Raw genomic sequence first — 16,586 nt, forward strand, 5'->3', positions numbered from 1 at the left:
TAGCCAGTAGTGTTGGAGGCTTACTAACTTCACTGACGTACGAAGTAGCTTTGCTGAGCAGTAGTGGTTTTGGGAGAATCTCCCTCTTCCTGACCTGTGACGTCATAGACAGGAGTACGGTAGTTGGGGTTTTTCATTCAATATTGACTCCTTGCCTAGCTTGTGGTGCCATGGTGACATTTTATGTCAAAAAGCCTTCTGTGTGTGCCATCTGTGGGAGATGCCCACAGGAACGGTTGTTGGCATAAGGGCAAGGGTGATTAGCCACAGGGCTCCATGGACACCTCATCCCATCCCTTCCCAGTTCCTCAAAGCTTCCCTGATGGTACAGGTAAACGTGGGCATGTCATTCCTAGTGAGACGGCATTTTCCCCGTGTTGGTAGGTTTTGGTTGCTCCGATGCACCTGTTCGACTGGCCTGACTCCTGTGGAGTCCTGTGGGGTGTTCATTTCACGAACTCCTTGGTAGGATGCCTGCAGTGTTGAAATGTTCTCTTCTGGTTCCTTGGTTCTTTTTCACTTGATTTGGCTTCTGACTTGCCTGAGGCCTTAGTATTTGCCACTTGTAGTTTTTGGTGATGTGTTTAGAGATTTGAGAAATGAAGATTGATTTTATCAGACATTTTTGTTATCTAGTCTTTTAAATAAATTCCTTATTGTAATTCATGGTGTAAGCCGATGCTCTGAATTGTTTAGGATGACATCCTGGTTAGCTGCCCTTCCCTGGTCTCTGGGCCATGTCTTCTGTTACTACCTGCTTTCTCACAGTTCTTTTTAAAGAAGTTTTGTTTAAATTGTGCTGTTTTGAATTGTTTATCTTTACAGATTAAAAAAAAAATTTTTTTTTGAGATAAAGTCTGACTATATAGCCCTGGCTGGCCTTGAACTCAGAGATTCCTCTGCCTCTGTCTCTGCCTCCTGAATGCTAGGATTAAAGGTGTGCACCACCATGCCTGAGGTATTTTATTTTGTTTTCTTCTTCCAGATAAATGGATTTAAATCACTTTATCATTTATACTTACCCTAATGCCAGGAAGTAAATAGACTAACTTGTCAGGTTTTTATGACTCATGTTAACTGTGTTTTTCATAATTTGGAAAGTCTTGGCTGTGCATGTGGTGTGCTGGGGTGTCTTAGTTGAGGTGATGGTTGATACCTTGTGTTGTTTTAATCTTACTTTGGGGAGTCCTGTTTTCCTCCTCACCCCGCTTTTTCTCGGTGGTTTTGAGACAGGGTCTTACTATATAGCCAGCCTCAAACACACTTAGTCCGGCAGGCTGCCTCAGCCTCCTAGAGCTCGTATTACAGGGGTGCATTATCACACCCTCTTATCTAATACTTGTTAGTTTGTAGATGCTTAGTGACACTGTCTTTTGTGACACTGTCTCTCTTTCCCTCTTCGTCTCCCTTCTCTGTGTCTCCTCTCTTCTGTGATCCTCAAGAGAATTTAGCATCAGGGACTTTCAAGAACTGACTGTGAGCCTCACTGAGCTGGCAGCAGCTTGGTGGACTTCTGTCTTCCCAGCCTCACTAGCCAGGCCCTGATTCACCAGAGGCCCTTCCCTCAGCAGGGCTGCACCCCACCAGACATGCTGCCGTTCCTGGTGGGTCATCATTTGAGCAAATGTCCTGACTCAGAGGTGCCCAGGACACAGGGCTTGGGTGTTTGGTTCACAGGGTGAGCCTTGTATCCACTACAAAGAACAAGGGATTCAGGCATGAATAGACTCTTAAGGCTCTTCTGGATTCACCATAGCATGTAAGAGACGTATGGGAGTATGACACGTTTACTTACTCAGAAACAGCTCATTTTATATATATATTCAGAACTTGCTAGATTCACCTGGGTTCCTGTGCTTGGGTAACTGCAGCGTTTGTAAGTTTAACACTTCTTTCCATTGTGCAATTTCATGTCAGGAAGAAGGGACTCTAGAGCCAGTGAAAGTAGCCTTTCCCTTGACAAAGAACATAATGCTTCCTACCGTAAAGCTAAGAAGGACCATAGCGTGAAGCAGCTTGGTAAGATCACTGGAGCAGCAGTGAGGCTGGGGGTGAGTGTCTGTGAGTGGAACTAGGCAGTGTCTGGTCCTTTGCTTCTGGGTGATGTCTGACCACGGAGGGTGGCCACGCAGTGCTTGCTCCTATATGACATCAGGCCTCATCTCTGGAGTGTGTCCCTAGGCTGCAGTAGATGGGGAAGGACTGTGGGCTCTGCCCAAGCTGCCGCAGTGAGCTGCCATGGACTGAAGGTGCCCGTTTGAACCTTCCTTTCTTTCCTGGGCAGAATCCACAGTATAGAGAGACTGCTGGAGTGCAAACCTGTGTAAGTGGAGGAAAATAAGCCTGAGAGAAGTAGGAACGAGGGACTCCGGCAGGAAGAGCCTCAGCGAGCAGGGGCATCAGCTCAGAGCTGCCCGGGAGACAGAGGACCTGTAGCAGGCCCTGAGGAGACACTGAGAGCTGCTGCAGGCTTGACGCATGCGTGGCGGAAGCTCAGCCGTAGGCTAGAGTGGAGAGAGGGACAGTGGTTGGAGAAGGCCCAGATCAGCTGGCAGTGTGCAGAAGGCTTTGGTGGATCTTACACAGGGTAGAGATGAGATCTGGCTCTGGAGGGTGGGAGTAGAGTCTGGAAGACATTGAGAGTTTGTACCATTGAGAGATAGATGGTGTGTGTGAAGATGAGAAATAATGGCAGCTCAGCCCCAGAGCCATAATGGGAGCAGGCGAGAGACAGGGATTTGGCAGTACAGATGATGGATTGGAAGCCACTAGTTAGAAAAGAAAGGACTCAAAGGAAAGACCCACCTGAGAGACTTGGGGCAGAGGTGCCGCTTGGTGGGTTAGGTGACAGTGTCCCGAACTCGGGGACAATGAGGTTTGAGATGTCTGGAGCATATGTGTATGCACAGACAGCGAGTAGTCATTTAGGCCGTGCTGAGGGACAGTCCTGGAAACAGGATGCGGCAGATGAGTGCTCTTAGTCTGTAGTGACAGCACAGTGTGGCCTGTAGATGCTCATGAGCCCACCAAGAGTCAGATCGGAAGATGGCTCAGAGGAAAAGTTGGAGAGGGTGTCCTGGATGTCAAAGAAAGGACGTGGTGGAGAGCAGAGAGGACGTCTTGCCCGGTCTTCTGAGGGGTGTCCTGGGGCAGCTGAGAGTTGAGCACTGACTGGACACGCAGTCTGTGGTGACCGTGGTCGTAGGCGCTATAAACTAACTAAAGCAGCCGAAATACAGAACTCCTGCAGTGTTTTAATCTGCTGTTAACTGTTTTATGTCAGGAAGGAAAGAGGATAATATTTCAGCTAAGATTTTAGACTCCATAGTGTCGGGACTAAATGACGAACCAGATCAGGAAACGACAGCTCCAGAAATAGGTAAGAGAAATGCGCCCTTCAGTTTGACTCCTCAGTGTTGATGTGAAATAGTTGCGGGTCAGTGTTGCTGTAAGAGAAACTGTCCTTCAGTTAAATTCTTCACGATTTTGATACAAAATATTGACGTGTCAGTGGAGCTGTGGATTTTTTTATTCTAAGCACTTTACTGCTCATCATATTTTTCCCCTGTGTACTGAGGATCAGATATGACTTACCGTCCAGCTTGACTTGCTAAGTTATGTGATAATTTTATTAAGTTGGCTTGAAGTAAATCTTCAAGCCCCGCCCCTCCATTTTTTTCTTCTTTTGAGACAGCATCTCATTCTGTAGCCCAAGCTGGTCTCCAACTCACAGTGACCTTCCTGCCTTAACATCTCAGATGGTGAGATTACAGGTGTGTGCCACATCTATCTACATGCCTTTCTATATATTACATATACATGCTATTACATGTGTTTGACAGGTACGATATATGTACTAACATGTAAGGTGTAAGTCAAGACATTTTGCTCATTTTTTAAATTTTTTTTTTACTTTAGAATTCCCTCTGTAGTCCATGCTGGCCTTGAACTCATCTATCTACCTCTACCTCCTGAGTGCTAGGACTAAAGGTGTGCACCACTACCGCCCTGCTCTTGCTCATCTTGATACTGAAGTTGAATAAGAGAATGTGGATGTGGCTCTACTTTGTTTCATTCAGAATTTTTTACCATTAAGGCTTTAAAAAGTGGGTCAGTGAGATTGCTCATCAGGTAAAGAGGCCTTCGGCCAGTCCTGGCAGCCTGAGTTTGATCCCTGGAACCCACATGCTAGAAGGAGAGAACTGACTCCCACAGGTCATCCTCTGACCTCCACTTGTGTGCTGTGGCTCACACAGACACGCATTTGCTCATATCACACTGTAAGTGTATCAATTCTTTAAGGCCTTAAAGAACATGTCCGTGGCACATGGCCACAGTCATTGCAGTTAAAGCTGGGAAGGAAAAGAAGTGTACAGGGTCACCCTCACTCCAGGCACTCTAGTTTCCTGGAGCTTAAACCTGCCTTGTATCTACCAGATTTTGTATAGTTTGTTTTTCTTTTTTGTGTGTATTGTCTGTGTATGTGCACGTGTGTGGATGTGGAGGGCAGAGGTCCACATTGAGTTTCTCCTCTTGCTTTTTCCCTTGTTTGATTGATTGATTTATATTTATATGTGTATTGGTGGTTTGCCGGCACGTGTATCTGTGTGAGGGATGTCGGATCCCCTGGAACTGGAGTTACAGACAGTTGTGAGCTGCCATGTGGGTGCTGGGAATCGAACCTGGGACTTCTGAAAAGCAGCCAGTGCTCTTAACTGCTCTCCAGCCCCTTTCTCTCTTGTTTTTTGAAACAGAGTCTTCAATTCTTTTAGACTGGTTGGCCAGCAGACTCCTGGGATTTGCCTGGCTCCACTTCCCCAGTGCTGGGATTAGGGGAGCATGCCACCCTCCCTGGCTTGTGGGCAGCAAACAGTAAAATTCTGAAAATACACCTGGAACGATGGCAGGTGCATCTGTGCATGGGGTCCCTCTGAAACTCAGGCCTCTAAGAGGGATGTTTGGACCGCTCTGTTCCCTTGTTAGTGAGGAGATGCAATGGGAAAGCCGTCTGTGGCTGCCTTGTTTCAAGTCAAGCTCTGTACGTGGCTTCTCCAGGCTGTCAGTCTTGGTTGGTCAGATACAGGTTCTGAACTGGGCAGTCACGGTTCTTGCTGACACTGTGGGCATGCCACCCTTCAACCCCATCTTGTGATGACACGTTTTATTTGGGCAAGAGCTTTGCCTGTCTGTAGAGGTGGTGGTGAGAGCTGGGAGGCAGTCTTTGCCTGATCAGCTGTGACTCCTCATCCAAGACCAGTGGATGACTCCCACCTCTTCTGCTTGCCCCTCCTGGCCTGGAGCAAGCTCTCAGGTGGTTCCCTGAGCACGGTCTTAGCCTTTGTGTTCTTCATGGCATGCGGGTATGGAGAGAGCTGCTCTGAGAGAAGCGAGCTGGAATCTATTTAAAATCACAGCTCAGGGGGACTATTGATTTCAAATAAATTGAAACCATTCTTAGGCTTATATTGAACAGTTTATAAATCTTATCTACAGGTGTGAAAGCATAAGTTCAGGCCTTAAGAAGTGCAAACTGTACTGTTGAGTGTTTAGTAGCTTAGAGTGAAACCTGATGCCGCCTGGTAGGGTGAGAATGTTGCTCCCATACTGCCCCCTAGTGGGGCGGTCAGGGTGTGGCTCCTGTGCTGCTCCTGGATGGTAGAGCTGATACTGTGGGTTTAGGTAACAGTGGTCAGGAGCAGAGCCCTGGCTTGGGAGTGCCCCAACCCATCTGCCAGAGTCTCACTATGTAGCCCAGGCTGGCTGGGGACTCAAGATCCTTCTGCCTCTGCCTGCAGGAGCTGGGATGGCAGATGCGCCATCATGCCTGGCCTGTGTTTTCAAAGAAAGCAGCCATCTGCTGGCTGGCCAGCCCTTACACATGGCAGGTTCTATTGTGGGTTGCCAGAAGAGAGTGTATGGGTTTGGTTACCATTTCGCTTTTTTTTTTTTTGATTTTTTGAGACAGGGTTTCTCTGCGTAGCTTTACAGCTTTCCTGAGGCTCACTTGGTAGCTCAGGCTGGCCTCGAACTCACAGAGATCCACCTGGCTCTGCCTCCCGAGTGCTGGGATTAAAGGCGTGCGCCACCACCGCCCGGCTCCATTTCGCTTTTTCAGGTGTGTTGATGAACTCACCAGGAGTCTACCCGTGTCCCTCCACCCATGAGCACCTGTGTCCTGCATGCTGGTGTAATGTCAGCTCGCACCATGTGTGCTGGTCTCTCTAGGTGGATACTTCCTGCCTTTTCTGGTGCATTAAGCCATCGTTTATTTTGCTCACTTTACCTCACTCATTTTGTTTTATTGCTATTATCAAAAATGCAGCAGCGTACAGCAGTGCAGCTCACCCAGGGTCTAGGTGTCCTGTGAAGTTTAAATTCTTTATGCTTGCTTTGCCTTAGCTATGGATTTTTAGGAATGATTACCACGTACGATAAAAACATCTTGATAATTTTCTGTAAACACTTCAGAGTGCAGCCCCCAAATTCAATGCAACAAAATAGACAATCTCTGACATAACAGCACTGGCAGAATTATTTCTGATAATTATTTAAAATCCAAGCTGTTGAGACCAGCCTGGGCTATGGAGTGAGTTCTAGGAAAGGCACAAAGCTACACGGAAAAACCCTGTCTTGAAAAACCAATACGTAAGTAAATAAATAAATAGATAGATAGATAGATAGATAAATAAATAAATAAATAAATAAATAAATAAATAAAATCCAAGCTGTGTTCTAATTTTTTTAAAGTTATTTTCCACTGTTTGAAAACGTGGTTATGCAGTCAGATTTAACAGCAGCCCTGCATTGCTGGCCTACATCTGGGCAAACCATGAACACAGCACAAACTAGTCAGACTGCTTAAGAATACCAGAGAATGTGACTCGGTGGTTGACCTGTTAGCCGTGCAAGCCTGACCGGAGGTTAGTCTTCAGGACCGGGGGAAAGAACTGACGCCATACGGTTGTTACTGACGTCCATGTGCTTGCCCACACCCATGGATCACATCCTCTCACCCAAATAATAAATAAAATGAAAAATATAAAGAAGACCAGTGGAAGCTGAGCACAATGGTGAATGCTTGTAATCCCATCACTTGGTGAGGGAGGCAGGAGGATCTGGAGTTCAAGGCCAGCCTTGGCTGCATCTGAGTTCAGGGGCGACATGGGCTACATCAAACTATGTCTTAAAAACAAAACTAGGCCGGGCGGTGGTGGCGCACGCCTTTAATCCCAGCACTCGGGAGGCAGAGCCAGGTGGATCTCTGTGAGTTTGAGGCCAGCCTGGGCTACCAAGTGAGTTCCAGGAAAGGCGCAAAGCTACACAGAGAAACCCTGTCTCGAAAAATCAAAAAAAAAAAAAACAAAACTAGATAACCTTGCTCCAAAAAACCTAAAAGCAAACAAACAAACCCTGACAAAAACACACCAGTAGAGCTTGGGGAGAGTAAAATTATACGAAGGGTCTGAGCTGAGAGGTGTAGCTCAGTGGTAGGAAGCTGGTCTAGTACTTGCCAAGCCAGGCCGGGGTTGCCCCCCACCCCCAAGTCAATAAACTAATAAAGGCAGATGGACAGACAGAACATAGCATCATGCTGTGGGCTTCCCACAGACACACAGTGGCGTCTGCACTTTTCACCGTGATGTTGGGTTTGTAGAACAGAGGTGCTTGGTACTCACACGGACAGTGAGACAGCTTGGACTTGGTGGCTCCGGGGTTGGCAGTCCGCAGCTGCTGAGCTTGCCTGCTCTTCGATCGTAGAATTTCGTGCTCATTCTTGGCTGCTCTATGACATTTGCAGTACTTAGTCACTTCATTCGGGCTATTGGGCCAGTTTTTTCTTTTTTCTTTTTCTTTTTCTTTTTATCAATTGAAGAAAAGTTTCCTTATAGAGCCCCACACCACTACTTTATGTAGTTCTTCCTAACTGGAGCGGTCGTTTGGTAGTCAGTGGCAGCTGGTGGTGCGGCCCCTCTCTTTGAATGGGTTGAAGAAGTCACACAGTTGGGTGTCAGGAGGCAGACTGTTTTCCAGGGCCCTTGAGTTGATGTGTCAGAGTTGGGCCCGCCGCCGCTGTGCACAGCCTCTCTGTGAGCCTCTCTCTTGCCCCTTTGCTTTTCAGTATGGAAAGTATTTACCCCACATGATGAACTTTTTCCCATTTTTAAGACTTGAACATTAGTATCAGCAGACAGTTTTTGGGACTCGTCAATGTGTTGAGGGATGTATACCAGAAGTATACATCCCCTTTCTCTTTCTTCCTGATTGCTAATTGTGTGAAGCTTGGCTCTCAGGCCTGGCCGGTAGGAGCTGGTATAAGTGGTTCTAGGATGGGGAGGTAGGGCTAGTCTGCTTGACTGGGAAGTTCCCTGATCCCAGCTGTCCTGAGATCCGGGCCAGGCTCACGTCTGGTCCTCTCCTCCTGTGTCTGTCCCAGAGCTGCATGCTCTCAAAAGCTGCCTTTGTCGTCCTTATCCTGTGGCAGTGTGGGAAAACAGACATGTAAGTGCTGGGCAGGCCATTAGCTATCACAGACCTTTCATGGCGCAGTCTCGTGCCCAGCTGTGAACTCTTTATGTCAGGATCCGAGAAGCCAATGCTAACTGAACTAGTATTTTAGATGATAACTCAGCTAGTCTGTGGCGGGAGAGCGCTGAGCCAGAGTCAGCAGTAAAACAGAAAGGTAAGGATGACCCCCTCATACCTCCTGGTGGGAGGAGACGAAGCAGCGTAGAGCACGCCAGCTGCCAGGCGCCAGTGTCCTCCCAGGGTCAGCCAGACCTGAGTATACCCTGATGAGGCGAGGGGGTCCCCACGTAAAACAAGGCAAGGCACTCTTGGGCCTGTGTGAAGCAGTGACATTTGTGACACCAGGGGGTCATGAGTGATCTCTGAAACAAGTTCCGGGTCCACTGGTCAGAGCCCTGCAGGCCACTTCTGTTGAGAGGACTTTAGACAGCCAAAGATGGGGCTGCTGCCTGGCCCTCTGTCTGGGGCCTCCAGGCTCCAGATGCCTTTGTCTTCAGCTTTTTCCTACCTTTCAAAGGACTGGCAGAGGACCCCTCAGTCTGTTCCCAAAGCCTGGGAGCCTCCAGCAGGCTGGGCATGTGCTGGGTCTGGCCTGGTGGGTGCAGCCAGGTGAGGGATGATGGTGATGAGCTAGTTTAAATACAGAAGACTTGTCTGAGAGCGACTGTGTCAGGACGAGGGCAGGGGATGCATGGGAGAGTGGGCGGCAGGGCCGCCTGCCCTGGCATTGGTACAGGGGCCGAGGCCGCAAGGTGGAGAAAAGCCATCGCACAGGAGATGGTGGAAGGAGGGTGGGGAGAGGGACTGGGGGTGACCTGGGAAGCAGGCGAGTCTACCAGCCTTCCCGACAGGAGGGTGCCCCAGTGAAGCTCCCAGCCGGGAAAAGTTGAGGTGGCTGGCATGGTGTAGCAGAAGCATGAAAAGCAAGACGTGGGCGTGGGCAAGGAGAGGGCCCAGCCAGGTCCTTCCAGACCTCACGTGGCCATGTCAGGGAGGCTGGAGCAGTGGAAGCTGGTGATATTTATGGTAGTGGTGACATAGGTTATGGTGGATGGCCAAAGCAGCTCCGTGTTAATTTAGGCTTGACGAGCAGAGCAGAGAGGAGCAGAGCCCAGCACAGCCCGCAGGAGAGGCCAGGCCTGGGCACACGGACCCGAGGGTGTCCACGTGGCTGTTTCTGGATTCAGTGGCGTCCCTCAGGCCTGTTGCCTGTTGCCTGGGTCCCCGCTGCTCTTTCGTACTGTCCTTCTATCTGGAGTCCTTACTGTCTAGTCCCTGCCCACTGCCCACTCTGTGCTGTGACATTGAAGTCTCCTGGGGCCACAGAGAAAGGATCCTAGATCATCCCCCTGTTTTGGCCGCAGGAACTCTTCCTCCCTCAGATTACTTTGTCTAGGAACTCTGCTGTAGCACTCATGAGATGTCCTGTGTGAGTCAGATCCCGGGGGCCATGGCCCCTGTGCCCACATGTGGTACTCTGATGCTTGTGCCTTGAGGACAAGGCTTGTGTGGAGATGGGCATATGTGACGGTGTGTTGCTCTCCCCAGCCAAGGTGCCCAGCCCTCATCCTGGTGGCCTATGTAAAGGTGTCCCTCAGTGTGATGCAAGGATTCTGGGCCTTCAGTTTTGTTGTCTGGTGGTCCTGGGGTTGGAACCCAGGGATTCATGGATGCTTGGCCAGCTCTGACACCCTCCAGCCCACAGCTTGGAGTCCACCCTGTGGTGCTCTTCACTGAATGGGCTGTGTTTGTGCCCCGAGTACAGCATGTGAAGAGCAAGGACCAGGGTGAAGGCGCAGTCTAGGCTGCAGGAAGCTGGAGGAGTTAGTTCTTTAGTTCATCTTTAGTTCATCATGGTGGGCTGCGCGTGCCGGTCCTGCTGGCCCCGATGTCACACCAGCTTGCTTCTCGTGGCTTTGTGACTTCAGTAATTGCTTCACTTAGCTCAGTCTTTCTTTTTCTCCCTTGGTTTTTCTTTTCTTTTCTTTTTTTCCTTTTTTTGGTGGCGGGGGGTGGGGTGGGGGGGTGGTTCCAAACAGGGTTTCTCTGTGTAGCCCTGGCTGGCCTGGAACTCGCTCTGTAGACCAGGCTGGCCCTGAACTCACCGAGACCTGCCTGCCTCTGCCTCCTGAGTGCTGGGATGAAAGGCGTGCGCCGCCACCACCGCCCGGCCACAGTCTCGTTTTAATATGCAGTCTTATGGATCTGGTTGACCATAGCAGACCGGTGGTAACATGCTGGAGAAACAAACCCCCAGAGGAGCCCTGTCTAGCAGGTCTCAGTTGTTGGAGGTGTATTTTCTCTGGCTGCTCAGTGAGTCACTGTGCTGTGCGCCCCTGACATGGAGGCTAATTTTCTGATGCTCTTCTTTTCTAGGCGACTCCCCCAGTGACGCAGGTGAGAGCGGCTCTGAGTGTGGGGTACGGTCATGCGTGTGCGGATGTCAACATGGGCCCTCCTTCTGGGCTTAAAAAATGTGCCAGTGAAATACTAAGAAAATAGACCATTTGAATGTGTGTTAATTTGCTGTAGTTTAAGTTTCAGTCTTGTGTGTGGGTTATACATGTTTATGTGGTATTTTGTTTTGTTTTGTTTTTTTCTCAAGACAGGGTTCCACTGTGTAGCCCCTGGCTGTCCTGGAACTTGCTCTGTAGACCAGACTGGCCTCAAACTCACAGAGATCTGCCTGCCTCTGCATGTTCAATGTGTTTTAATCTTGAAAAGGCCACATTTCAGGGTTCTTTCCAGAGTATAACGTTTATTTCTAATGTTCAAATTCTAATATATTTTTACTGTTTTCTAAAGTATAAATTTCCCTTATTTTAAATAGTAGAATAAATTCTACTGTCTTAGTAGTTTGGACTTGTAACTTGTGGACTTAATCTTTTTATTAAAATGAAAAAACTGTTTTAGTCAGGTGGTCCTGCATACTTTTAATCGCAGCACTCAGGGTGCAGAGCAGGTAGACCTCTATGAGTTTAAGGCCACCCTAGTCTATAGAGAGAGATCCAGGCCCTTCAGGCTGCGTAGGAAGACTTTGTCTCATAAGCACAAACAAAATTATTTCCTGACCATGAAGAGACCATAGCCCCACTGTAGATCACTCAGAAATGCAGACCACTGTAACAGAGTGAGAGGCACTTGGTGACTGTTTACAACTGAGCCCCTCACACTTGTAGGGCCCACATGTGTGAATGTGACTTCGATGTCTGTCACTGTAACACTGTGTGCCTAATTAGATGGCAGCGTGAGGAGTCCAGCGTGTGAGTGGACTGGATTTGCTGGCGATTGACACTCCTGTCTGTCTGGGTGTGCCGTGGCTTTCCTTAGTCAGTTCATTTGTGTTAAGTTGCTGACTGGATCCAGCCATCCCTTGAACTTTATTCCTGGATCAGTCCGTCAGTTTGCATTAACAGAACTTGAATGTGTTCATGTCCCCAGACGTCCACATTTAGATGTCAGGCCTCTTCTGTTTCAACTTCACCAGTGATGGATGAAAAGAGTTCATTGACATTTTCAATCATTTGATTGATGCCTTTTCAAATATTTATATTTCAATTAGTTGGCATTTATATTCGAGTAAATTTATGTTTGTTACTATTGAATTCTTTTTGAATTGCTGATTGGATTGTCACCTGTTTAGAAGGAGAAGCTGGACCTACTGGCCAAGATAAGCCCGAGGTGTCAGAGAATACAGAAGCCCCCAGTGAGCTTTCCTCCACTCTCAGGTGAGTCCTTCCCCAGTGCTTGGGAGTGTGGCCACTCCAAGGAGGAGCTGGGCTGCTTCGTGCCATAGCTCCCGCTGCCCATTTGATGCTTGTGTGATGCCGTAGCTATCATCTGTACACACTAAGCGGAAGCTGCTTGTACAGTTTTCTTGTGCCTGATTACATGGCCATGTTTGGAGCATTGTAGCAGTTTGGGGAAGTCTCTAGTCATGGCAGAGGTCTGTCATGTTCTGGTGAGTGGCAGCTGTGCTGTGTTAATGAGTGTTCAGATTCCTCCGCAGAGTGTGTCTGACTGTCAGGCTGACAGTGGCGTGGGATGAGTGCTAATGACCTAGGTTTTTATTTTGTCCACTTTGAAATGTGTGTGTGTGTCATGTGCTGTTTTTTCCTTCCAATGCTTCCTCAGAAGAATACCTCGGCCAGGGAGTGCACGCCCAGCACCTCCCAGGGTCAAACGACAGGAGAGCACTGAGACCCTGGCAGGAGACAGGTGAGGCTACCTGGCCGGGAGGTTCTGGAGAACCGTGTTCTCTAGTGTGTGGGCTGTGGGGTGCGGGGGTCTTGGGCTTGTGCTGAAAGACTGGGTGGGGGTGTAGTAGGTAGTGCTGAGAAAACTTGCTTTTGAAGAAAGATGGGGTTAGGTCTTAACCCACAAAACAGCATACATTCCATACCGGTGAGAGGGAAAAATATGTGTTCACGTTCATGATACCTCAGAATGCATAGGCCAGTATTGGGTTGTGTTTCACTGACCTCTAGATAGAAGACTTTGAAAGCATAAAAAGGAACAGTTGAAGGCTTAATTGCACAAAAGTTAGAAACAAAAGGGTGCCCCAAAGCTGAACCTACTGAAGAGGTAGTGGATGTGGTGGCTGGGCCTAGAGGAGCTGTCCTGTGAAGAGGCGAGGTTCTGGGTCAGTGTGGCCTGTACGGCCGGCCACATGAACCATCCGTGGTCTGTCTTAGAGCCAGTGTCGGAAGAGGGAGGTCTCAAGAGCCTTTGTGGAGCAGAAGGACCAGCAAGGCTGGGGTAGCGGGCTGAGGTGGCCTATAGCTCTGGACAGCATGGGGGCTTTGGGTAGTGAAAGGTGCTGTTCTCTGTCCCCACTGTTCCCTGAGATTTCCCTCCACCTGTCTAGGGCAATGGCAGTCCGACTTCTTTCAGATGACTGAGATGTTTCCAGATGTGTGGGGCTGATGACACTGGTGGCTAGTGGGCCACTTCTAATGTAAGTGACTCTCTGCTTGCTCAGGTCAGGAAGTGGTAAAACTGTCTCCAATGTGATCATCGACTCACAGAATTCTGACAACGAGGATGATGAGCAGTTTGTGGTGGAAGCTGCCCCTCAGCTCACAGAAATGTCAGAGATTGAAATGGTTAGTTCACCAGAGGGGCTGTTCTCCGTGAAGATGGTCGGCTTTTCATGTGTGTAAAAACTGTTTCCCCCTAGTTCCAGTAAGCTGTCTAATTTCTTTAGTTTCTTTGTTTATATTTATTATTTGTTTGTTTGTCTAATGACTTTGAAATTCAGCGTGCCTGATCTTTCTTCTTTTCTGCTCAGGTACCAGCAGGGGACCTGGAGGATGAGGAGAAGCATGGTGAGTGTACTTGAGTCCATGTGTCCATGGGTTCTCCATGAGTGCTCTCAGAGATGCAAGTGGCCCTCCTGTGCCCAGCTGTGTCTAGGAGGGTCACTGTTGCTGCCACCATGTGGACCTGTAGGGAACCACAGGACCTGAGATCAGTATGGGCTCTGGTCACGATGGCATCCTGTTTTGTCTGCCCAAGACATTAATGCCTGTATACACACATACACACATAAATTTCCTTGAGACTAGAGGTTTCTATGTAGTTTAGGCTGCCTGGAACTCTCCATCCTCCTGCCTCAGCCTCCTAAATGCTGAAATTAGAAGCATGTGCTACCACACCCAACTCAGTTTCATTTTTTCATTCACATAAAATATTCCTATGGCTTTAAGGTTAAATGTACACAGCTAAATGCATTAAGAGGTGGAAGTTTGTTGTTTTTGTTTTGTTTCGTTTTTTGTTTGTTTGAGGCAAGGTCCCATTGTGTGGCTCTGGCTGGCCTAGAACTTGCTGTGGGGACCACTTTTGACCATCCTCCTGCCTCTGCCTCATGAATGCTGAGATTCTAAGTGTACACCACACCACCCAGCACTGAGGTGTAAGACTTTAGACCTTGTTCTTTCTCCCTATACTCTCCCTCGCCTGTAGGTGCAGGTGAAAATATCAGTAATATTTCCATTTAAAAGTGTGTGTGTGTGTGTGTGTGTGTGTGTGTGTGTGTGTGTGTGTGTGTGTGTGGTCTGCTGGCTTTCATTCCAGCACAGAGGAATGGTTTTGGCCTCTCTTCAGAGAGGTGTGTTTTATACCACGTGGCTGTGTCATAACTCATCTGTTCAACCTCACTGGGTAAAAAACACTTTTTCTTTTGTTTTTTTAAGACAAGGTTTCTCTGTGTAACAGTCCTGATTGTCTGGGAACTCGCTTTGTAGATCAGGTTAATCTCGAACTTACAGAAATTCATCTGCCTCTGCCTCCCAAGTGCTGGGATTAAAGGCATGCACCACCACTGCCTGGCAAACAAAACAAAAAAAACCAAAACCACTTTTAAGTATATTTTATTAATTCTTTGAGAATTTCATGAAACATATTTTGATTGGTTATGAGTTTGTACATTAACCACCACCCACTGCACAAAGAAACTTCTCTTATGAGGTCTGAGGGCTACACTAATTGTGGGTAGAGAGATACAAATTCAGAGAGCAAGTTGATACTATGTCCATTTAGCAGAACAGGAGAAATTCTCTTCTGGGGCTGGTGAGCTCCAGGACTCCAGCCACCCGGTCTTGGCCAGATTTACAGTACGGTGTTTGAGTTTCTTTCTGGTGAATAAGTCTTAAATCCAACCAGAAAGTAACTGGTTACCTCATACACTTGAGCCATGCTTGCGCCGTGGGTGTCCTGTGCCTCACTGGTCATTATTGTGGTTCACGGGGTTTGCAGCTCAGTTCCACGGTTGATGCTGCTACCCCAGCAGCCTACATAGCACTGGAAAACAGTATTTTTAAGAAAATGATTTTTCCTAAGCTATTTACACCGTAGAGATTTCTAAAGAACTTTAGTATTCCTGCCTAATCTAAAAGTAGCATCAGCACCGAGAAACCATCCTAATCGCTCTGTTTTCAGTAGGTGGTTACATTTTGGGGTGTTAATCCACATTTCTTCTTAACTTGAGGAAGAAGAAAAAAATCTGTTTATTTCTAAAACTCTTTTCTGTGACACTTTGTGACTAGCCAGCAGCAGGGGGCGCTGTGTTCTGTCTTAGCACAGGATCGCAAGGTGTTTTGATATGGGAAGAGGAAGGATGAGAATTCAGCGTTTTGCCCATCTTCCCAATGAGGTCTAAGAAAAATAAGTAACTTCTTGGGGAATGAGCTTTAACTGAAAACTCCTAATTTTTAACAGGTGGGCTTGTGAAAAAGATCTTGGAGACGAAGAAGGATTATGAGAAATTGCAGCAGTCTTCCAAGCCTGGTGAGAAGGTGAGGAGCAGGTCTGCCACGGGCACTTGGAAAGCCTTTCGATGTTACAGGTTCAGTAGATTTAAACCCATCATCTTGTTCATGTGCTTGAAGGCCATTCCCCTCCCAGCTGAAGTATAAGAAGGTGGGGGGCTGTGGGGGGCAGGGGAGGGGGGGCGGCTGCTCCCGACTGCCCAGCCTGTTGTGCATGGGGAGCTGCTGGGAAGCTGCTGAGCCACCACTCCATGGCGTCCCTTCCGGCCTGGCCTGCCCATCCTCCCTGGCAACTGTGAAGAGTGGACTGGACAGGCTGACCCCTGACCCTGGGTCATTGCAGATTAAGAGCTGGGGTTTTCAGGCCTGGTTCTTACTGTGAATTCTGTGTGCGTGTGTCCTAGAAGCTTCCTTCCTGATGTGGTTTTCCTTTTTTAAAACTGTTATGATATAGATCTGTCTGCCCTCAGCCTCCAGCAAGGCCAGAGGCAAACAAGTGAAAGCTCCCCCAGAGTCACATTAGTAAGAGGATGGAACACTAAAATACCTTGAATGAGTCTTGGTGGCTGTGGTGGTTTGAATGAGAATGTCCCCTGGCGGCTCTGACATTTGAACACTTGGTCCTCGGTTGATGGCACTGTTTGGGGAGGTTGAGGAGGCGTGGCCTTGTTGGAGGGAATGTGTCATTGGAGGCAGGCTTTGATAGTTTCAAGACTTAGATGACTGCTAGTCTGCTCTTTCTGCTTGATGGTTAAAGTGTGAGCTCTCAGCTCCTCCTCCCGCTGCCCTGCC

General features: G+C 48.3%; 1 protein-coding gene across 4 annotated transcripts in view; it reads left to right on the top strand.

Moving 5' to 3' along the window:
• Window positions 1-16,586, top strand: part of Traf3ip1 (TRAF3 interacting protein 1) — a 43,980-nt gene that overhangs the window by 16,244 nt on the left and 11,150 nt on the right. The window contains exons 8-15 of one of the 4 annotated variants that reach the window (XM_015988886.3): window positions 1,918-2,019; window positions 3,284-3,379; window positions 10,903-10,923; window positions 12,170-12,254; window positions 12,661-12,744; window positions 13,508-13,631; window positions 13,817-13,853; window positions 15,745-15,821. In XM_015988886.3, the coding sequence (XP_015844372.1) occupies window positions 1,918-2,019; window positions 3,284-3,379; window positions 10,903-10,923; window positions 12,170-12,254; window positions 12,661-12,744; window positions 13,508-13,631; window positions 13,817-13,853; window positions 15,745-15,821 (626 nt within the window). The remainder of the gene's footprint in view (window positions 1-1,917; window positions 2,020-3,283; window positions 3,380-10,902; window positions 10,924-12,169; window positions 12,255-12,660; window positions 12,745-13,507; window positions 13,632-13,816; window positions 13,854-15,744; window positions 15,822-16,586) is intronic. The other 3 variants (XM_076549595.1, XM_006995454.4, XM_042259854.2) reach the window with 3 other exon arrangements.

The sequence above is a fragment of the Peromyscus maniculatus genome, chromosome 13, assembly GCF_049852395.1.
Source record: "Peromyscus maniculatus bairdii isolate BWxNUB_F1_BW_parent chromosome 13, HU_Pman_BW_mat_3.1, whole genome shotgun sequence".
NCBI lineage: Eukaryota > Metazoa > Chordata > Mammalia > Rodentia > Cricetidae > Peromyscus > Peromyscus maniculatus.